Here is a 24,098-nt window from a genome sequence, read left to right as displayed (position 1 = left end):
CTTTGTGTCCCTCGTCCCAACCTGTCTCTTATGAAAAACGCTATCCCTTTCTCTCAATTTCATCATCTCCACTGCATTCTCTCTAGAGGCTTTCCACTTCAGTTTATCCGAACGATCCTCCTTCAAGAAACGCATTTCCCTCCCAACTGTGGTCAACTAAATCCTTACCCTTATTCCTCTATTTCCCACATTTATGCTCTCACCCCACCTGCCCGCAGACAGAACCGGGTTAGACCTTGCTTTGTTCTTTACATTTCACCCCATCATTTGGTATCCAGCACATCATTCTTCCACCAGCTATAACGTGATCCAACCAGCAGTCACATTTTCCCCTCACCACGCCTTTCAACTCTCCACATGGACTACTCTGCCCGTAACTCCCTGGTTCAGTCATCCCTTCTCTTTCCCCTGCAAACATTGATTTACCCTCCATCCCTACATCTCTTTCTTCACCTCCATCCAAGGACATCAACAGTTCTTCCAGATGAGAGAGAGATTCACGTATACTTCCTCATAATCTTATACTATTATTTTGGTGCCCTTAATGTGGCCTCCTACATATTGTCGTACATATCCTTTACATCAAAACTCCCAGAGCACCAAGGCCAAGCCGGTCCCCACAGACAAATGCAAGACCGGGACAACAACTTCCAGGGAGAAGCCACCAAGCCAGTCCCTACCCAGGGAAACCGGCTGACCAAGGCCTGGAAGGGTGAGCTCGCCAAGCCGATCCAAGTTCAAGTTACATTTATTGTCACATGCACCAATTGGTACAGTGAGATTTGAGTTACTATACAGCCATAAGAATAAAAAAAAACAATACACAATAGAATTTAACGTAAATATCCCCATACAGCTGAATCAACGTTTCCCACTGTAAGGGAAGGCAATAAAGTTCAGTCATCTTCCTCATTCTCATGAACGAGAGGATGGAGTGGCGGACAATGACAAACGCGACCAGCAAAGAGTGAAGCGGGTTGGAGGGTAGAGGGAACCGGGGTCTGGCCTACTGCATCCTCGAGGTCTGCTGCTGGAGGCACCCCCAGGGCACAAAGATGGATAGGTTAGGAGAGTGACGTTAGTTCGCAGGTCAACTGGGACGTCAAAGGGTAGGTGATGGCTGGAGGCCCACAGCAGCTCTGGGCTTGGCTGGAGTGGGCACCGCTCATAATACCTAGAGCAGGGACTGGACTTTAGACCAAAACATGCCGCCTCTTACACATGGGATCAATAGACTATGTCTGTACACTTTGCTAATCGGGTGGGTGCTTAGGTATGGCAATACTCGACTGGATTGATTGTATGCAAAGAATTTCACTGTGCGTTTGCACTCCGCACGTGCAAAATAAAAGCACCACTGAAAACAAATCAAAAATCAAATATTTTCAACGTGCATTTCTTAACACCCAAGAAGATAAGACACAAAATGCTGGAGTAACTCAGTGGGACAGGCAGCATCTCTGGAGAGAAGGGATTCCTTCTCTCCAACGATGCTGTCTGTCCCACTGAGTTAGTGTCTTTCTTCGGTGTAAACCAGCATTTGCAGTTCCTTCCTACACATTTATTCTTAATACACACATACACACAATGTGACTTCAAATTTTTTTGGGGGGGGTAATACAAAACAAACGGTTTCCTAAGAATGTAACAGTGCAGGAGGGGTGGGAACTGCTTGCTTGTACTGCCCTTCCCACAGCAGTTTCCCCATCACCCACAAAGGATATATCATGTATTTTCTTCGTACAAGAGATTGTATTTCATCCAGGTGAAACAATGATTCACTTCTTCCCATCTTGTGAATTGAATGCAGTTTTCATAACATGGTAGCCTCCACACTGGAGAAAACAAGTGCAGATTGGATTACTACTTTACAAAGCATTTCCATACAGTCGACCTGGATGACACATGATTTTTCAGTTGCCTGCAATGGCAATTGACCTGCGATCAGCAGTCGATAAGTGTGTGGGGGGGGGGGGGGGGGGGGGGGGGGGGGATGAGGGAAAGAAATTGGGGTCCCAGCATTGGGGGATCGCCATGAAGAACAACGGGGTCCCGGCGTGGGGGGACCGCCATCAGATTGTCGGTGGCCTCCTGCAGTTTCCAATGAGGCCCAATATAAACTTGTCGAATAACATCTCATCTTCCACACAGGCACATGTTGGTCATATTTTCAGCCCAAGGGACTCTGTATTGAATTGAGCACCATCAGTTTTTTTTGTATCAGAATTGGCCATTTCTGTACCTTTGCTAATGCGATGCTGTCGGTGTTTTTCCATCCACTGATTCTGCCTGTTTTTGCTAGGCATTTCTAGCACTTTCCTTTTTGTTTCACGTATCAGCAACAGCTCTGATCTGCATGTCACAGGTTTAGCACATCCCTTTGTTTTCTAACCACTCTCATTAGTCTATTAATCAGATAGCCTTAAACATCAAAATTACATAGGCCTCATTCTAACTTGGCAACCTTTTGTCCCATTCACCCCTGGCAACTTTAATAGTACATAACAATGCTATTTCACTTATTCATGAACTAATGATGAACAGAACCAAACACAGTCAGTCAATGAGAAAAAATATGTACAAATCCAGAATCAACAAATTTACCCCCTGGGTAGGCAAAATTTACCCCCTGGGTTGGGAAATCTTGCACAGAAGTATTCCTTTTGCCCAAAGATAGACACAAAATCCTGGAGTAACTCGGCACGACAGGCAACACCCCCAGAGAGAAGGAACCGGGTGACGTTTCGAGTCGAGACCCTTCTTCTTCAGAAGGTTCTCAACCCGAAACGTCACCTGTTCCTTCCTTCCAGAGATGCTGCATGCCCTGCTGAGTTACTCCAGCTTTGTGTCTTCTTCTTGTATCTATCTTCAGTTTAAACTAGCATCTGCAGTTCCTTCCTGCACTAATTCCCTTAACAGAATCCATCCCTCCCTCAATATTTGCGATTTGAAATTTGTTTTTCCCTTTCCCCAATTATGATTTCAGGTCTTCATGCTGAAACGTTAACCGCTTTTCTTTAGACAGCGAAAATAATAAAAACAAATTTCCAGCATTTTGTTTATACTTGAAATTTCCAACATCTCGAATTTCTTTGATTTTCATAATGTCCTCAAACGTTTTAATTTATTTCAGTGATGGCTATTTATATTTACTATAGATTTGAAACTTAATTTTTTTAAATTCAAGAATGAAACATAAATTTATGTGGGCTACTTGATTAAAAGGTGCATCAAAGCAAAACAAAATTTAGCTCACATACTTCAGCAGAAGCTTCCCGACAGAGATCTGGCAGAGGAACTGGAAGTTATTTTTCTGCTCCGCAGTCTAGGTCCAAAAGACCAGATGTTCCTCATACACAGACACATAATACTCCACATTGAATAGAAAACTGCAGACTTCCTGCAGTCCACTTCACATGACAAGATGCTTTCACATATCAAATCAATTTTGTTCAAGACGTGCACTCATACAATCATTCATGACCATGTATACAAGAGTGCCCGCATTCCAAAAGCCTTCCCATCACCCCACATTGTACGGCACCAGACATGCTTCCTCCAGTCACGTAATAACCTGTCAAAATTAAAATCCAGTTGTGATAAGTTTACAGCAATGCACAGACTATGACGATCAGCTAGGTGATCAGACAGCATCCAGCTACGGGAAAAGTTTCAACAGTACTTCTGGCTTCAAAAATATTGCTTCAAAAAGAAACACTAAAAAGTATTCGAAAATGTCAACGTCATAAATGACTCAAGACACAAAGACATGCTTAAAAGTCCTGGTTGATTTCCTATTATCCTAGATACAGAGGATGTTCTCGAAGCTTAATTTACCATGGAATATCGTTCTCCCTTGACGTTTCCTACACAACAATCCTTTCAATAAAGCACACACACACTGGAATGCAATTCAAACTACAATTTAACTGTATCCACGCTGCAGTCTCAACATGCAAGCACAATTATGTCAAAACATCTTGAAACGAAAGCTAACAGCTGGAAAACAAATGCAACCAGTTTCGTAATGCAATATAACAATTAAGTGACAGGATAAAGACTGGTGCATATGAATTTCTCTAAGATAGTAGCTCATTAGAATGAATATTGCTCAACAGCCAAACAACGAGGAGACAGTCTTCAGTCATATCTAACAGCGATAATTCAAAATTCAGTTTCTCAATTGGAGATTACTCATTGGCAGCTAATCACGTGCAGCCCCGAATCTCACATTTCTGCAACAAGTGGGTATATCTGGCCCACTCATCATCAATCCTCATGGGCAGCCTTCCATTCCGAGCAATCGAGCAATTCCTTGTAGTAGTGCTCGAGCAGGGCAGGGATAGCACTGAGTTCCCAGCAACGCAACGTGCTACTGAAGCCAATTCCCTTCTCAAAGTACAAGAACAAACTGTCTGTGGGCGTTTGGATAGGAAGTCCAAGAACACAATAACAAATTAGAGTTCTGTGAGGCACCAGCATTTTTGATTACCAAAATAATTAATGTGGGCATGCATCATCTATTGAAGAATTCAATGGTGTATCAAAATTATGCCTGGATATATCCAGTTAACACCAAACCAAAAGATAAATATTCACACCAGCTTCCCCAGTTTAAAGAAAATGTGATCACTCTCCTTGCCAAGTTAAAATTAGACTCTCCCCACCTTCACTCACCCCCAAACCAAATACTAAGGAAAAGTTATCACACCAAGGCAATGTCAACTATTTTATTTTTCCTGCCTACCCTTCAGGCTAAAATTGTGATTCATTTTATTATATGCTACGCACGAAGAGAGGTAAGAACATCATAAGATGCCTTAGTCGAAAAAGAGAGAAAACAAGTATAGAAGTAATGAAGGGTGTAAGGAAGGCAGAGACCAAGGTTCAGACAGTTTAAAAAGGCACAACACTTATCTATTCTACTCGTACAAGATTGCAAAATTTCCAAACTAAATTATTTTTACTAGACGGGTTGAACAAAAATTGAGCCACTGGATCCAGCAGCAAAAATTAAGCACAATGTCTAGATATATTCACAGCTTTTCAAAATATTCTATTGTTTGGTACAAAAGCAGGCAAAATAAGCCCTCAACAATTTGCGGTGCTGCCTGTTTACTGGCGTTATATTCCACATTGTAACATGTACATGACTCAAGGAGCTGTAAAACCTAATCCTGACATAGGCATCTTTGAAGCCATGCTAAACTGGTTTGGTTACAGTTGGGAGTGCTCTCTTGGTGCAGGTATTCGGGTGCCTCAATACACTAGTGGTGTTTAGCGTTGCACACTATGCGCATAAAATTAAACTATAGTACTTTACAGTTAGATCAATGCTTTTTCTATAATTCACCCTTAGACAACCCGCTATTACTTCACTGCTGTTGCACAATGCAGAATCTACTCTGTAAATTTAGAGGGACACATATACTTGTATATGTGCCATAAAACTAAATAACACAACATTATGGGGTCCTAAAGACATACAAGCACATCCATACCAACCTTTCCACACCAAACAATTCTTCAGTCAAATTGCAGCAACAAACCTTTCCTCCGACAGCTTCAAATCACTGAATCCAGATCTGATCTTTGTAATGCTACACAATGGATTTCTATAGATGATGCCTACATTAATTATTGTGTATCAATTCTTGTTAAACTCAAGTAAATCAACCTATGTAGAAGGTCTAGACTAATCTCAAACATTTCAGGGCCTTTGGATGCCCTAAAGGGGGCTTCTGAGGTGTAAAACAGTTTGATTTTTGATCATGACATCAGCTGGAGTACTGCATGCAGCTTTAATCACCTCACTGTAGGAAGAATGTGATAGCACTAGATAAGTACCAGAGGAGGTTCACCAGGATGTTGCTTGATGACTAGCATTACCAGATGATGAGAAAAAAAAAGTAAATGGCAAAGATTTAAGGTAAGCGACAAGGGATTTAAATGAAACCCGAGATGGAACACTTTCACCCAGAGTGGCAAATTCCTGGTGTACACCACAAAAGTGCTGGAATTCACTAACAACATTTAAACGATGTCTTGACGAGATTAATAGGGATAGTTGGTGCGAACAGGCTGGGGCGAATGGCCCATTTCAATTCTCTATGACTAAACCCCTGGCTCACATTCCAGACCAATGAATGAGGCAGATGCCAGATGATCAGGATACAGGAACAATCAAATGTCAGATGAGCACAGTTTTACTCTCAAGTATACATTGTACAGTTCATCTTCAAGTGATTTTTCAAAGTTTGGATTAAAATTTATGTATGGATTACGGAATGTGTATGCGTTAAATATTAGTTTTAAAATAAAGTCAAATTACATACCATGGACCAGGTTTAATTAGACAGATGAAAACCATATAAAAACTACTATGTCTAGCATACCAGCTGTTCGCAGCTCAAACTTGTTATCTTACATCCACAGAATCGTCTAAGATATCGTTTTCAGCAAATTAAAACTAAAGTGCAAGTAGCCTTGTGCCAAAAAAAGCCTTTCTTACAAATTCTAAAAACATGTTAAAGTATAGCACATCAGCAATTTAATCTAGAGTCTTGGTCAGTGCTGTGTTTATTTATATTTTTACCCTTGTTCTTTTTCAGTTGGGTTCAAAGTAATTCCACTGGAAAAAAAAACATATAATTTGAGAAATGCCAGTCCATCAGCCCTAACACTTGGATTTAATTTTGATCACTAGAACTGTTCGTTGATAAGAAACTTATAGCTAATGTTAAAGGGCATAATAAATTAAATTTAGCATCATTTAAAGGGAAAAATATAGAACTATAAGCAAAATGAACATAGAACACGTCACGAGGATTGCTGCACTTCAGTCATACTGTGTGGTAATGGGCTCCTTGGCCCACCATGCCCACGCTAACCAATATGCCCCATTTGCACTAGTCCCACCTGCCTGCTTTTGGCCCATGTCCCTCACAACCTATCCTATCCATGTACCTGTCCAAATGTATTTTGAAACATTGGGATAGTACCCGCCTCAATTACCTCATTTGGCGGCTTGTTCCAAACACCTAGTAACTTTTGCATATACAAAGCTGCCCCTCGTGTTTCTCTTAATTCTTTCCCTCCTCACCCTAAATACCCATGTCTTCCGGTTCTCGATTCCCCTACTCTGGGCAAAAGAGTAGCCCAATTCATTCCTCTCAGAGTGAAATACATGTCAATTTCACACCAAGTAATTATTACCAGCAGCAAGGAGTTTTGCAGACAATGGTTTGTTGAAAATAGGGAAGGAGGCGACATGGTGATGGGAAGGGTTGAGAAAAGATAAGAATGAGACATTACGACTTTTGTGCTGAGCAAACTATAGAAAAGGTAGTCATTGTATCCCAGTGCCCTGGGCAATATTACCCTATCAAAATAAAATCAGCAGTTTCGCTAATCAACCAGATAAAATTATACTGCAGGAAGCAGAGTTTTTGTACAATCCAAATTTACAATTTTCCTTGTGTCAGTAGTCCATCGTAAGCACACGACAAAAATCAAAAAAGAATGAGCACATTGCACAATCAAATTAGAGAATCAAAATAAAGGATCAGACAAGCATAATTCTGATGTGGGTTGGCAAATCACAATTTAACAGACTGATTATTGACTCTGCAAGACAAAGAAACTGCACATTAAGGTTTAAATAAGTAGCAGTTGTTTATTTGTATTTGCAATGTTTCCTTCTTACAAAGCATTGTTATTTGTCTCCTGAATGATCAACAATCTCCAAAATGCAGTTTTTAAACACAGTCAATACAATGCAAGCTTGTTCACCATGCGGAAATCAACAATATACCAAAATGTAGCTTATTTCAAAGATGCATTTTTTAAATGTTCAAAAAACCTTGAGCATGCACCTCTTTAAACAGAACTAGAACCGTTTCCACAGTTTTGTGAATGGTGTTTAAGCAGTTGCATACAACATACGATTCAATATTTAAAGAGTCGACCATCAAAACAATAGAATGATTATTTCAACAAGATGTATCTATTCCTGCAGTTAAAAGATTATGTTTCACAAATATTTGAGTTAAGGGAAAAGTGACAAGAAACGCGAATAAAAGATGCCAGAGTAAAGGATAATTATTGTTTTGTCAAGGAAGGTCTTGTGGATCGAAATAATGCATTACCTCATCGACTAATTTTAAGCCTATGATTTACTATAATGCAGAACATTTGTCATAAGGGAACAAGTAATTTTTTTAAAATACACTATCAATCAGGTCATCACGTCCATGATTTGCCACAATAATGCGAAGACATTCCTGAAACTTGCAACAATTGCTATTAATAAAGTCAAGGCTTTGCACTATTATTTATGTGGTGAAAATAACATGCGCTCTCTGAAAGCATCTAAATCTAAACAAAAAAAAGTAGTGGGGTGTCCACAACACAACGCACAGCACTTTAGGAATCATTTTGCAAACGCTGTTCTCATTGCTTTCTCTGTGAAGGAAGGCAAAATGCTCCCCCATAAAAAAAATGAAACACTGTTTTTCTCATTGCTAATGCTGTGTCAAAGTATTGGCAGAGCATTGGGAAACATTACTTTATGGACTATGGGTTAGATGTGTTTTTATTGGGCGAAAATAAAATCCTTCACAGAAACTGAAAAATTACTACAGCTCTATAATCCACGACATGACTTATTGAATTAGCTTCAACATGTAGTTCAGCCAACAAAAAAGCGACAATCCTGCAGATTAATCTGGACGTAGGCAATGTGTTCAACATCATAGAAACTGACATCCCCACAATACTGCACCAACATAGCCCGTTTCATTCATTTATAGCGAGCCCCCAAAACAGTAAATAACGCAAGAGCTAATTACTACCCTAAAGTGTGAAACAATTCTTGAAAACTATTACAAACCAAGGAATACTGCTTCAGTAGATAGATAACAAAAATAAACTTCTATTTAGAAAACAAAATTCAGCAACAAATCACTGGGGATTCCCTTTAGTTTCAGCTGCTGAACAAATTGAAACAATATTCTAAATTTTTGCAATACCTAACCATCAGAATAGGCAACCATTATGCGATCACAAAAAGCTTTTCCACTAACAACAAAACAACTTATTTCTGAATGTTTAAGGAGGAACTGCAGATGCTGGAAAACCAAAGGTAGACAAAAATGCTGGAGAAACTCAGCGGGCGAGACAGCATCTATGGAGCGAAGGAAATAGGCAGGGTTTCGGCCCGAAACGTTGCCTATTTCCTTCACTCCAAAGATGCTGCCTCACCCGCTGAGTTTCTCCAGCATTTTTGTCCATTAACTTATTTCTGAATGTTTGAGCAGCAGATAACATTTAAAACTCTCAAAATTTGAGTCAGCATTTTAGAAACTAATCTTTGAACACTGGAAATGCAGAAAATTATGGTCACATTTTATAGTCTTCACCCACTTCAAGCCTTTCCAGCTACATAATCACCAAAATCCACCTTCCTCCAAGTATGACCACGTATAACCCAAATTTAAGAATTTCAGCACTAATGACCTCCTTTCACTTGTCCAAACCCTGTGCTTTAGGATATGCTGCTGACCCCTAAATCCCAACTATTTGACGAAAGCTTTGCCCATCAGTCCAGGTCTCATTTTTCTTTATTCAATAATGCTATAACCACTTTGAATGCGTTTCTGTACTAGAGGCAATAGAAATACAAATAGGCACCATTAGTTATCTGTCTAGGTTAACCAACCTTCGATATATGTTAGGAACAAAAAAAATAAATGCAAAAGAATGCAAAACAGATAGTAATATTTGGGTTAATGCATCAACTGAATTACATCTTTAACAGCTAAGAAAATAGTGAAATGTACATAGTTATTGTTCATTCCGCCTACACTAAAATTGCTGCCAAAATGGATACGGATATAGCAAATTTATGGTGCAAGGTAACCAATCCAAATCTTTTATAAAAATCATTTTTGAGACTATTGAAAACTCAAACACCTGCAGTACTTGATATTCCTGCAGGTGGCACTATGAAAGTACTTTGAAAGGTAAGTTGTCATACTGTGACACAACAGATGCTATCTTCCTGCAAGGACATAACATCAGATTGCAGAATCTAGTCAGTGTAGCTGCAAATCACCGTTAGCCAATGTATTCTCCCCCAGCAAGCAATCATACACACGCCAGCAAATAATACAATATGCTAAATAAAATTCATAAATTTGATATTGCATAATTAGATGTATCACTCAATCTTCCAATGTCTGTAGTATAATTCTCCCAAATTTAGCCTGGAGCAATGACTACAAGTTCATGTCTGGATTGTGTGGTCTGAACACTTACTGTGTACCTAATTTTCTGGGTTGGAAAACTGTATAAATTCTAATAGCTTCTAAACATTTCTCTCACAACATAATGTTTGTAAACCATGAACCAACTGCCTATGTTTCAAGGTAAAATATTATAATCAACATGTTTTTAATCAGCTTGTGGGGAAACAATTGTTAAGATTGTATAGCTTGATTAATATTTAAAAATGAACGAGAAATGACCAAAACAAAAAGCAAGAAAGAAAATGATAGCAAATACAATTCAAATATGCAAGAACATTATTATCAAAAGGTTGTGAGACTTCTGCCGGTGGGCAACACAACAAATGCCAATGGAATGGTGGGCACCATAAGAGCTCAGAAAGCAGTGATTGAAAGGGAAGCACAAGTCTGAGCCTGCAAGGCCTCTGCAGCAGTTAGTGGCTGCTTCCAATGCCGCAACATTCAAATGGAAAGGGAATAAAAAAGTAAAAGGATCAACAGTGATGACGGAACAGTGATGCCCTGCTGAATGCAATATGAAGGCAAGCAAACTCTCATCAATTCCAATATTATTCACTGGGGTTTCTCGTTTCACTTTAGAATGGGTGGGGCAAATCCCCAAACTTTATTTTGCCATTTACTTTATCTTCAATATAAAAACTCAGATTAAATTATAGTTTTCATGAAAGCTCAAAATCCTCACTCACGAAACAAAGGTTGGATTTAAAATAGTTTTAAATCAATTTGCACATTTTGCTATAGTTGAAGCTGTCATGATTTCACTTAAATAGCACGTAATACCTGCAGCTATCCCCATGACCCCTGTAGTGCCTTTTAGTCTGAATCGAAATGAAACAGACTGCACATTCAGACAATACACTTACAGTTCTGCATCCTTAAAACAAACTCCACCCACAATGAGCAGCTACAATGGCATTTCATTATGGCCATGCATCTTAATTCAGCTCCTCAAAGCGACTAAATAGTGTCTCCAACTTCAAACATATTAAACTTTTTTTTCCAAGACTATTTCAAATCTTTATCCAATGTGGGAAGATGTCTGACAAGCAGGGCAACAAATTATTTCACTAATGCAATATTACTGTTTAAGTTTACAAAAAAAAACTTTGCAATTCTCTAACTTCATGAATAATAAGTTTTTACTGTTTGAAAATAATGAACCAAGAAAACAGGAAAATCATCACAGCAAGTACAAGACTCAATCCAACTAATCCAAAAACAGAACCAAATTAATAAAAGCCTTCCAAATAGTCTAATATTTTTAACTAAAGCGGCAAGAAAATACTCAACACCCAATTTCAAGGTACTGTAAGTAACTCAATTTGATAAACAAACAGCATCAGTTTCCTTGATTAAGAAAACGTCAATACACAACGTCACTGACATTTAATCTTTTAAAGATAAGATATAAAGAACAAAGTTCAGGTCGAAGAATCAAAACTTATTCATTCATGCTTTCATTTCAAAGGCGTGTGCCTTGCTCACATACAAAACCAAGAAATTAAAAAAAAGCTTAATATTTTCACATGTGTTAGTATAAAGAAAATGCCAGTTAAATAAAAAGCAAGGTAAATATTTTTTAAATGCCGATATTAATGTGACCCAGCTCAGCCACATTAGAAGACTAAAAAATTCCTCAACTGCAAAATGCTTACATCAGCATTGGCCTGGTGACACATTGCGTATCAGAGCAAAGTTTGTGGTTTTGCTATTTCTACTTAATTCCCATCATAGAACAGTTAGCATTGCAGAGTCCTAATCTTCAATTCAAAGTATTTCATCTGGCTTCTGACTATAATATCACAATACCTAGTAGATAAAGGTACACTAAAAAAGTTGTTAATGCATTAACTACTACCTTCATTTCAAAATTATCCTGGCAATTTTCAATTCATGTAAAAACTTGGATGGTATCTATATTCTTTAACAGAAAGTTCCAGAAAAAAGATTTAACCACACACAGAACTATAACTGGAAACTGTATTTCATTTTGGCACTGAAGCCATTTTTTTTTTTAAACTACCAATCTACAGTTAATGTCCACAAAATCAAGTGTCATCTATGTTCATAAAGTACAACATAATGACAGAAAGGTAAAGTAATAGAAGCCAAAACTCAAACAATTTACCAAAATATATTAAATAGAGGACAGATGAGATCACAGACCTGTTTCCAAGGTTCTGATTAATAGCTTTTCCAAACCAGTTCTTAGTTTTGGCATGTGACTGCAACATGTGCCATAGTACTCCTTATAAAACCTCTTGCAACAGGCAAAATAATTCACTGGCTTGTTACAATGCAGGATACTCAACAAAATTACATTTCGATTTTATTTTACATCACGTTACTATTTCTCATCAGTGTGCAAGAAACAAGCAAAAATCCACAGCCATGGCCTGGCGCTACAAAATAAATTCACAGCTGTTGTCGACCACATCATCCCCCACAAGTTTCTTGCTAAGTGTTTGATCTCATAGTAAGGGGGCTCCACAACAGCTGAAATGCGTTTCCAGGCTGCTAAATTCACTATCCATAAATTTTTTACTGTGCAGACCAAGTTCCTACTCAATTTACTTGTCTTTCCATGTGAAAAAGCAATTTTGTATTTCCATAAAATATAATAGTATATCTGGTGTTCAAACACTACAAGATGCAGCAACAAGTAAACAATTTACATGATTTAATACAGAAGCATTTATAATGTGGAAGACAATCTGAAATGTTGAAGAGAATAGTTAGGAATTCCAAGAATTCCCTCGGTAAATAGTATACAACTATCCTGCTGACAGAGTCAAATTACCTTGCAGAAGGCCCCTCTGGAGCTTTCCAGAGGCCAAAGGCTGTAAAACACCAGCCACTTAAAACAATGCATCTCTATCTGAACACAAAGCACCAAAAATATCCACCACACTAGAATCAACAAGAGCTTCCGCAGGTGAGTGGGAAAGGTTTCTGCACACATTTTCAATTTAATTTCAAAAAACGCAAAACAAGAACAAAGTCAATTACTGATATTGCGACCAACGGTCCCTGAACAGTTCTATTGAAGGTTCCTCCCATTTCCAGAAAATCAGTGAAAATCTTATTCAATATATTACTGATAAAACTCTGCAATTAATAGTCATACACCATTTTTAGAGTCAAGCATGAAAATGTCAAATAAAAGTCAACACAGCTTTACAATAAAAAAATATTGTCCACGAATTCATCCATCATACATGAATCTTCAAAATATCAGTGCAAGCCTGAAAAAGAGTCATCAATCAGGTAAACGCCTGCTCCACCTCAACTGTTTCATTATAAAAGAAAGAAGATGCAACTCACCTCGTAATTCATGATGAATTATATCAACAAGATTTGGCTCCTCTCCCCACCAGTAAATCCACAATTCCTTGGCTTCAGGTCTCACATCTCGTCGCCATACACACAGCAGATTGGCCTGTAGACATCTAATAAAGGTCTGCAAAATAGGATCATCCTGAGCTGGTGCTGAGATGATGGGACCACAGCTCCCAAGTCCCTGGAAACTGTACCTACGCCATTTGATGCCAGTTAATTCAGCCTGTTGAGAAAGATTTCAAAAACGTCTCAAGAAAAGTGTACAATCATCTTTCAGAGCAAAAACTATTAATTGTGTCATTTCAAAACATGGTTACAAGAATAATATGAACTTTGCAACAATACGTAATATGACAGGATCATCCTGACTGCAAGTCCATACCATTACAACCATAATCAATTACAACATATGAATGTCCGAAAAAACAACATTGTCATTGTCAAGCAACTCACGATAGTTACTTAATATACTTTGATCAGCAATTGATAGTTTATATAATGGATGCGAAGTGTATAGTGTAATATAACGCAACATCTTCACTGGAAAAATACCAAATGTATTATCATGAATATGTTTAAAACATTTTTACTGTTTAACACTATCTGCAAATTAGATGACATTGTGAATGTTTTAAGCGGTTTAATCATCAGTGTGTCAAGATTTTTAAAATACTTTAAAACATTAAAGAATGCATCGTATTAAACCAGTGAATGACTGCAGCAAAAAGTGTTTACAATTAAAAACTTCGGAGAAGTGATATGATTTATTACTACAGACAGTATTTAAAAAGAGAATACGCGCACCGGAAAATGTAAAGACGGGAGGGGGGGCGCAGGAGAATAAAAAAAGAGAATAATTGCCCTATAAACGCCAAAGAGCATCAGTTGCATCTAGATTGCGTTTAAACTCTCGCTACCACCACCCCCTTTCTTTTTAATTGATAAAGAAAAAGAGCACGCTTTAATTCGGCTTGAAATATGCAGACATTTTTCCACTTCAAGATGGTGGATTAAAAGCTTCCAGCACTGTTAAGGGGGAAAAAAATAATAATGTGCAATACGTAGTGGAGGCTATTTTTTTTTAGGGAAGGAGGGAGGGAGGGGAGGATGGAAGTAGGAGGAGGAGGAGGGGCGTGAGCATCAAAAATAGAGGAGCAAGGAGGAGGAGGAGAAGGGAGAGAAGAGGAGGAGGAGGGGTGGGCTGGGGAATAAACTCCAGACAGGAAAATAAGGCCATGTAAACGGTTATGCTAAAGCATTAGCAGAAAATGGCTGCTCCCACACAGCCTTAGGCCCCTCTTTCTCTCTCCAGCACTCTCTCACTCACTCACTCACTCACTCCACTCACCAGAGAGAATAAATTCGAATGGCAGTCCTCCAAGCTAGCACCGTTGGCCACCCAGTTTGCTGCAGTCATGCTCCGTGCATGACTTTCTCTCCGGAGGTCGAATTAAAGATCCCGTCTTGCTTTTTTTTTTTTTTTGCAACGACAATAAAAAAATCAAATAAATATGTAGACGAGGTCCAAGGAGGAAGGAGGGAGGAAGGGAGGGAGGAGGAGGAGGAAGGAGGGAGGGAAGGGGGGGGGGGGGTGGGGAGGGAGGAGAGGGGTTGTGTGGTGGGGGGGTAGGGGGTAGGGGGGGGAGACGTGTAGAAGTTTAAAAATAATAAATTCAGACCCCCAGCGCCTCCACCTCCTCCTCACGCGGACACACAGGCAAAAGAACGAGAAATAAATATTTTTCTGTGGTGAAAAAATTATAAGGTAGAAAAAAAAAATCTCCTCAGCGATGGAAGAAGGTGACGTCCGCCCAGAGGCTGTCCGCTTTAATTCAGGAGGCTCCCAGAGGTTTAATGGTATATATATATATTTTTTTTCTTTTTTCCTTCCACGCACAAGAGTGGCGTTGTCTTCTGCGTCCGTTCACACACACGTTAATGATGATGGTGGTAATAATAATAATAAAAATGAAAGGAATCCGGTGTTGGCCGCCGCCGCTGCTGCTGCTGCCGCCGTTGCAGGCTGAAGCTTCTGTCTGTCTGTCTGTCTGCTGCTGCTTCTGTTGTCTCTCTCTCTCTCTCTTGGCTGTGGCTGGGGTTGAGCTGCTCCCTCTCTCCTCACACATTCATTCACTCTCTCTCTCTCTCTAATACACAGACACTCTCTCTCTCTCACTCACTTACACACACACACACACACACACGGCGTAATGGCGACAGCGAGGAGGCGCTCGCCGTTTCCCCCGCCAAGGATTGGCCGCCCCGCCGTCACATGGAGAAGGCCGCGCTCTCCCTTCCCTTTCCCTTCCTTTCCTCCGCCCCCTTTCCCTTGCCTTCCCCTTCCCCTTCCCCAGCACCGAGGCTAACGTCGGCCGCCGGCCGCCTCAGGACGCGAGGCCGGCCCGCTGGTGGCGCTGCTGAGCGCCCCTCAATCAGCCATTCACACACACACACACACAACACACACACACACACTCACTCAACACACACACACACACACACTCACTCACACACACACACACACACACACACACACACACACACACACACAACACACACAACACACACACACACTCACTCAACACACACAACACACACACACAACACTCAACACACAACAACACACACACACACACACAACACACACACACACTCACTCAACACACACACACACACACACACACACACACACACACACACACACTCACTCAACACACACACACACACACTCACTCAACACACACAACACACACACACACTCACTCAACACACACAACACACACACAAACACACAACACCCTGGCCTGGCTCATCTGTGCTAACATTGACAGCAAAACCATTTAGGGGGAAAAAAAAACATAAGGTGAGATATTAACAAACTTTTAATTAAAAAATAATCACAATTTAAAAAAGCACTTTTTATTACATCACTGCCAATTTTTTCAAGCAGAGGAATAATATATGGCACAAGGAGATTTGTAAAAGAAAGGATACTTTAAAAAGAGAAAATCTCTTAATTCATTGAGGCATTTCCCATAATTGATGACAATATTAAGCTTTGCAAGAGGTTTGCGCCTCTTATTTTTCCAAAGACTGAAGTAATTTTGCACTCAGTTTAAATCTACCCCTAGTCATTATCTGATAAATTCATTAAAAAATGTCCTCCTTCAGAATTTAATTACAGCCCACAATAGTGTTAACTGGGTTATTTGTTTGCACTATTATGGTTGTCATCCATTAAAACCGTAAATTGGTTGAAAGTCTCCCATGTGAAGGTCAACAAGGGGCATCTTTCCTTTTAACTCCACATTTATCTTGCTCTATTTCACTTTTAAGCCATTCACAATGATTGCAGTGAGATATTCTAGCATTTATCAGAATTTTACATCTATTTTATGTCTTTAATTACATTCTATAAATCACTAAATGAAGATGATACCCAATTTGTTGAAACTGAACATAAATAATGATTTCTGGGATCACAGTTGATAGTGTGTAAATGAACAAAATAAATAAACAGCCAAACATATAACCTGGACTCAGCCAAAAATATCAGCAGGAGACACTTCTGCAATGGGGGAATCTCTCCGACTCAACATATTAACGAGGACACTCCCTGATATTTGATGACTCCAGGGAAAGACTAAGTACTGTCCTTAACATTTATTTCAATCAATTTAAACCAACAAGAAAATTGAATTAACTGAAGGTAATAGGTCTAAATTTTCCAGACTTTTATCGATAACATCTTTCACAGAAGTGGAACCTAGTTTATTTTTTTTTAACCAAATAATTCCTAAAAGTAATTTATGAAATAAGTGAAAGGTATTCCAGGTAATCTTTCATGTAACCTTTCATGGAACTATCCTGAGCCCAAATTATTTCAAGTTTTAACGAGGGACTTTCAAATTTGTAAATATTTATTTCAAATAGTTTTTAAACCTAACAGTACTTAGGCTCGGCAGTTTTCTTCAATGGGAAGAATAATATGAAAGAGAAAATCTCTTCAACCTAATTTCATTAATTTCTTAGGAGGCATTTACACAGTGGCATCGGCAGATGCCTTGGAAAAGATAAACTGCCAATTTTTTCAAGAGAGGAATAATATATGGCACAAGGGGATTTACAAAAGAAAGGATACTTTAAAAAGAAAAAATCTCTTAATTCATTTTTTAATTGATGCATTTCCCATAATTGATGACAATATTAAGCTTTGCAGCAGAAATTAATTTCAGAAAGACACACTTTATGTAATTATGGTGCTGACCTTTGCTTTTTGCCATTAGGTTATTGCCAAATTCTAAGCTAGCATAGATGCCAGTGTTATAATGTATTGAATCTATGTACTCATCTAAAAATACATTTATGTTTAATCTTTCAACATATTACACAAAAATGGGATGTCTGCAAAAAGTCTGTTATCCAGGTTATCAATTGCCCATAATGTATAGAATCATAACTTCCCCAAGTTGCTACTTATTTTTGCTAGCTTTGGAATATTTTTCAGCTTGTAAATATTATGTACTGTAGCTCAGCTGTTTGCCTGTTCCTAGCCACCATATTACTTCACATTTCTATGTATTTGCACCTTCCATTCACTCTGCATAACTAAAAATATCAAACATAATGATAAAACGCATGCAAAAATTACTAAAAGGAATAGTTGTGGACACATCACAGCCTTGAACAATAATTGATACTTGGTCAGATATACAACGTCAGGATGCTTCAGCTTCTTGATAAAATTGTGTAAATTCATGGAAAATTAGCAATCCGTTTCTGCATTAAATCCAACACACATCTCCTACAAGCTTTTTTTTAATACTCAAATTGTGAATATGCCATTCTATCAAATTATAACATATTACAAATTCTTTAACCAAATCATATAACAGCTATTCATTTTTCTCTTAATGTCTAAAAATGGATTGTTTAATGTCGCAAATGGACTTAACTAGATTAAAGGATCGCATTTGGTTTATTGACATGGGACTGATAAATTATAGCAATTTATTTCAGGAAAGTATTATCATGATAATTTTTAGGTTGTGTGATTCCCTTCAGATGTTATTTAAAACTGCAACCAAGTTTTCTTAAGTGACACATATTGATAAGACTAAATAAAAACATCTGTAACAACATATTCCAGCTCTCTCAAAATGGATTTGTGATTGCTCATCCAGAAATATTTTCAACAACAGCTATAATAAAACTAGTAATCAGTCACAGCATATTGCTTCAATTGTTTCCGATGCTATTGCTATTTGACAATTAATCTAAAGATAGGCCGGCCACATGACAGTAAAAGCACAATATTAAAACAAGATTTTTTTTCTCCTGGTTGTTTTTTCCCTCGTGTAGCAATGCACGTTGAAATGTTTTTTTTCCGAAATCAATTACTTTTAATGAAATATTGTATTTCCATTCCTGGTTTTTTATTTGGATACAAATTACATTTTTCATTAGATTTTTGCAGGTTTTTACCCTGTAAAATAAAGATTTTTATATTAGATGTGAAATAACTGAGGTTAATCATCCATCATGCAGTGATAGTAATAGCTGTTGTTTAATTCCACTAAATAAAATATAACTATAGGCGAATAATTAATCTTTAAGTGCCAAATAGCCTATTTTTGTATCCAATTGCAGGATAAAATAAAATTTATGTTTTAAAATTACTTACTTTAAAACATTGCCTTCTATAGACATTTCACATGCATGGTCTTAAGATTGCTGTACCTGTATTAATATTTCTGTTCTACATTTCTACCGATAGCCTTGTCAGAATGGTCTTTAGATTAATTTTGAACATGTTGGCATTATTGATATCTAGTACTTCATCACTGTCAATAGATAAAAATGATGGTAGTTTAATAATTTGAGGAGTCCATTAGTATTTTTTTCAGTACAATAAATAATATAAGGTGATTTTTTTTTCCTAAAAATATAATCAGGTCTAAAGGACGCTGCTTTGTAACATTGAGACAAAATTCATCACAAACGTTTGCTGGTGCATATGTATGAAAACAAATGTTTTCGTAATATGAATACTGGGAGGGACTACTGCTCAGAACTATGATGCATGCACTCACTTCAAATTATTGGTACTAGCAGTCAAGTGTTTTATTAATTGTAAATATTTGCATACTTTGCATGTTGCTTTATTGATGTCTTTAACTTGTATAATAGGGGTTTTATGTCACAATGGTTTTACACAACATGAAACAAAGCCAAATTGAGCCAAATTGAGTCATGCAACAAATCATATTCATTGTAAACATACTTTAAATCTGTTCATCTATTCAGCAAACATTAAAATGCTTGCACAGATTCTGAAATGTCTACAATGTAAATCATAACTATAGTAGACCCACATATTTTAGTACATTTATCAGAGCACCACATTAGGAAATTAATAATCATTTATCAAGAAAAGTGAAGCAGCTTCCAGGAAAACCAAGTTCAGTTATACACAAACAGAAAGCTTCGACTGCCACTGTGAAATGACTGTTTTTGGATAAACATGTCTTGCTCTTAAGATAGTTTGGATAGTTTGCAAAATTCTGTTGAGTGGTTTTGCTACAGACTACCTTCTTTAACCTCTGAATACATAGCTGCATCATATTTGAAGTACAATGCAATAATCTACTTTATTCGCCCTGTTCAGTGTTACACAACAGTATACATTAGTCCAATTATACTTTACAATGGTGCACAAGATTTAGGTGCAAGTGTGTGCAGATATTGTTAATAGTATGCAAAATCTTTGAAGACTATTTGACTGAGCAGTACTTGACTTGGTGATACTTATTCATAAGAATTATATTTCTTCTCATTGTTGAAAATATTGGTCATTCTCAATTTGGTCAGATCAAAAAACATTTAAATTCCAATAATTATTGTTCTGGACAGGAGTAATGTTGCTGAAAAACTCTTCACAGAATTCTTTATCATGTTGTTGGTGACAATTTAACTTTACTATAAGGTTATGTAAATAAAATGAAATGTAACACCAAAAATAAAGACGGGAATTACAGTAGATGAGGGTTTAGGAGATAAGAGTCGGTGGCTGGAAGGGGACAAGGGAGTTGATGAGAGAGGGGGTTCATGGTGTAACAGTAAAGTGGGTGAGAGGAAGATTGGGCCTGCTGGTCATTACTTACATCACCTTAAGAAGACAATTGACATGTGGCATGGTGGTGCAGCGGTAGAGTTGCTACCTTACAGCGCTTACAGCGCCAGGGACCCGGGTTCGAACCTGACTACGGGTGCCGTCTGTACGGTGTTTGTACGTTCTCCCCGTGACCAGTGTGGGTTTTCTCCGAGATTTTCGGTTTCCTCCCATACTCCAAAGATGCACAGGTTTGTAGGTTAATTGGCTTGGTATGAATGTAAAATTGTCCCTAGTGTGTACAGGATAGTGTTAGTGTGGGATCGCTGGTCGGTGCGGACTCGGTGGGCTGAAGAGCTTGTTTCCGTGCTGTATCTCTAAACTAAACTAATTGCAAAGATTTCACATTATCATAAATTTGGTGTTTTAAAATATAGCTTTACTGCCAATTTCAGTAGTTGCTAACTTTACAAAAATCTACATGAATAATCTATTAATACTGCTGTGACCCAGTGCATTCCTAAACTTGGAATGAGTGTAGAACAAATTTAATAATCATATATCCAAATTATTTTCCTGTGCATGTAGAAATTTAATTTAATGAGTGCATGTTTTAGACTTCAGAATTTCGACTTTAGAGATACAATGCGGAAACAGTCCGTTCAGCCCACCGAGTCTGCGCCAACCAGTGATCACCTAGTACACTAACACTATCCTACACACCAGGGGCAATTTGCAAATTTTCTACAGCAAATTAACTACAGATTATACAGGTACAACAACCCTGTACATCTTCAGAGAGTGGGAGGAAGCCGGAAAACCTGGAGAAAACCCACGGGGTGCACAGAGAGAACGTACAAATTCCATATGCATCCGTAGATAGGATTGAACCCATATCTCTGGCGCTCTAAGGCAGTAACTCTACCGCTGCCCACTGTTACTTCTACTTGTTAGAGTCTGACAGACTCTGAATGCTGACCAACTCATCAGATATCTACAGAGATTTATCTTTCAAAATGACAGAATTAGGTGGCTAAATCTCAGTTAAATATCAGCAGGTGGATTCATGAAACGTCACAATATACTAACAGTAAATATTTGCAATTATTTTGTAACTTTACACCAAAAGCTGACAATGTTTTTTTTTGGAAGAAAACCATGAAGTGTCTGTGATTTTTCTACTGTAACAGATGGAAGTGCACATCATGCCATAGCATTAGTGAAGCAGAGGAGTGGACAGGGACTCATTCTTCTCATCTGTCTTTGCCATTCTTGCATTTATTTGCATGTTTTCTTCAAATCCTATTGTAAAGGTGCTTAGTCTGACACACTGTAACCTTTACTAAAGCGTTTATTAAAGCACATGGCACACACGTCCCAGCACTGACTGCATCCAGCGTTCAGGCATACTGGGACCAAGTGGGAGGAAACACGGGGAGGATATCATAGTTATACTGATATGATGGGGCGTGGTTAATGAGGTAGCTACATTATAGGTTGCATGCATAAACCATCTACATCCTTTCCCTTACAAATTAAGCAAAGTTACGGCAATGGCAGGTTGGTTATACAGTACCTGCAAAGCTACACAAAGTCTCCGTAGCGAGCCGGAGGTTTAACAATCCGACCCGAGCGAGTGCGCACAGCACCCTCACCCTCCCCACCCGAAAAAAGAGGAGGAGGAGGAGGAGGAGCAGGAACAGGAGGGAAAGAGAAGGCTGGTGGAGACACCGGCTTGAAAGGAGAACCGATAGGCGCAGGTGAACCAGGTGAAACAGAAGGGGCAGAATGAGCAGAAGTCGGAGAGAGAGAAGAACTGACAGGGGGTGAGCGGGCCGGAGAGGCGAACCCTGGAAGAGCAGAGGGAGGAGACTGAGGCAAGCGGACCGACCGGGGCATGCAGCGGACAGAAGGTAAGTTAGTGGAGGAGGACTCGACGCGCGATGGAGGGGCATACGGAACCGCCGGAGGTGGTTTAGGCTCGTTGACCGCCAACAGGTGCTGGCGGCTACGCCGGTAGATAGTCCCCTCGAAGTCCACCAAGTAGGACCGAGGCGAGCCGTCGACCCCAACCACGGTAGCTAGTCGGGGAAAGCCGGTAGACGTCTGCAAGTGGACGACCTGGCCAGGCAGCAGTGGGGATAGAGGGCGGCAGGACTTGTCGTGCGAGCGGCGCTGGATTTCGTGCTTCTGAGCAATCCGTTGCTGGACAGCAGCAGGCTGTAGGACCCTGGGCACCAGGGACTGCTGGGCGATCGGCATCGGAGGGCGAATAATGCGGGACATGAGCCGTTGGGCAGGGGATCGCATAGTACTCTCCCTGGAGATATTCCGAAGGTTCAACAGACCCTGGTAGAAATCACCATTTGAGAGATGGCATTGTTCAAGCAAGTGCTTTGCACTGCGCACAGCACGTTCAGCCAGTCCATTGCTCTGCGGGTACTCCGGGCTGCTGGTGCAATGATTGAAGTTCCACTTCGCAGCGAAAGCTTTAAATTCGGCACTAGTAAACTGATGGCCGTTGTCGGTCTGCAACCGAAACGGGGAACCAAACGTGGCGAAGTGTCATCGTAGCTTACTGATGACCATCTCCGAGGTGATGGCAGGGAGAAGGTCCACCTCGAACCAATTCGAATAGGAGTCGACCAACACAAGGTACTGCTTTCCACGCCATTCGAATATATCGGCAGCCAGCGATGACCAGGGCATGTCAGGGGCAGGCTGTTGTAGCAGTGGCTGTCGCTGCTGATGCGGGGCAAGAGAGTTGCAATCCAGGCAGGAGGCCACCCTGGCCTTGATGAACTTCGCCATGCCTTGCCAATGTATTGTTCCGTCGACATGCGAGATGGTGGCTCATCGCGAACCATGTGGGCAACATTGAAGTATAAGATACAGCCAGGCAGGTACCTTGTCCGTAATTGACGAGCACCAGCTCATCGCGCTTGAAGAACAGCCGCAAGCTGTTATAGAATTCGGGGTCGTTGGCGCTTGTGCTCAACCAGGCACTGAAGCTGTTTAGAAGGGACGAAGTTCACGTTCAGTACCTGTAGGTCTTCCTGCTCGAAGGGGTGCTGGTCGCAGGAGGTCCGGGGGGCCCGGGACAGCGCGCCAGCCACATGCATCTCGGTGCCCCTCTTATAGACGATTTTAAAGTCAAACTGCTGTAGCTGCAGCATCATCCGCTGAAGCCTGGCTGGAGCGATATGTATAGGCTTGTTAAGGATCGTCACCAGGGGTTGATGATCCGTCTCTACAGTGAACCTGGTGCCAAAGAGGAAGTCCTTAAACTTGGAACAAGCGAACACAACTGCCAGCAGCTCCTTCTCTATCTGCGCGTAGCG

At 39.6% G+C, this 24,098-nt stretch overlaps 1 protein-coding gene across 1 annotated transcript in view; it reads right to left on the bottom strand.

Annotated features, from left to right (window-relative positions):
* Window positions 1–15,220, bottom strand: part of LOC129709314 (mediator of RNA polymerase II transcription subunit 13-like) — a 215,513-nt gene extending 200,293 nt beyond the window's left edge. Inside the window, 2 exon segments of the mRNA XM_055655599.1 lie at window positions 13,632–13,869; window positions 14,995–15,220. Of these exon segments, the coding sequence (XP_055511574.1) occupies window positions 13,632–13,869; window positions 14,995–15,063 (307 nt within the window). The 5' untranslated portion in view covers window positions 15,064–15,220.
* Between the last annotated feature and the right edge of the window lie 8,878 nt (window positions 15,221–24,098).

This window comes from Leucoraja erinacea, chromosome 25, assembly GCF_028641065.1.
Source record: "Leucoraja erinacea ecotype New England chromosome 25, Leri_hhj_1, whole genome shotgun sequence".
NCBI classification, from domain to species: Eukaryota; Metazoa; Chordata; class Chondrichthyes; order Rajiformes; family Rajidae; genus Leucoraja; species Leucoraja erinaceus.
The sequence above is the reverse complement of the archived record's forward strand: the minus strand, read 5'-3'. Positions and strand labels throughout refer to the sequence as shown.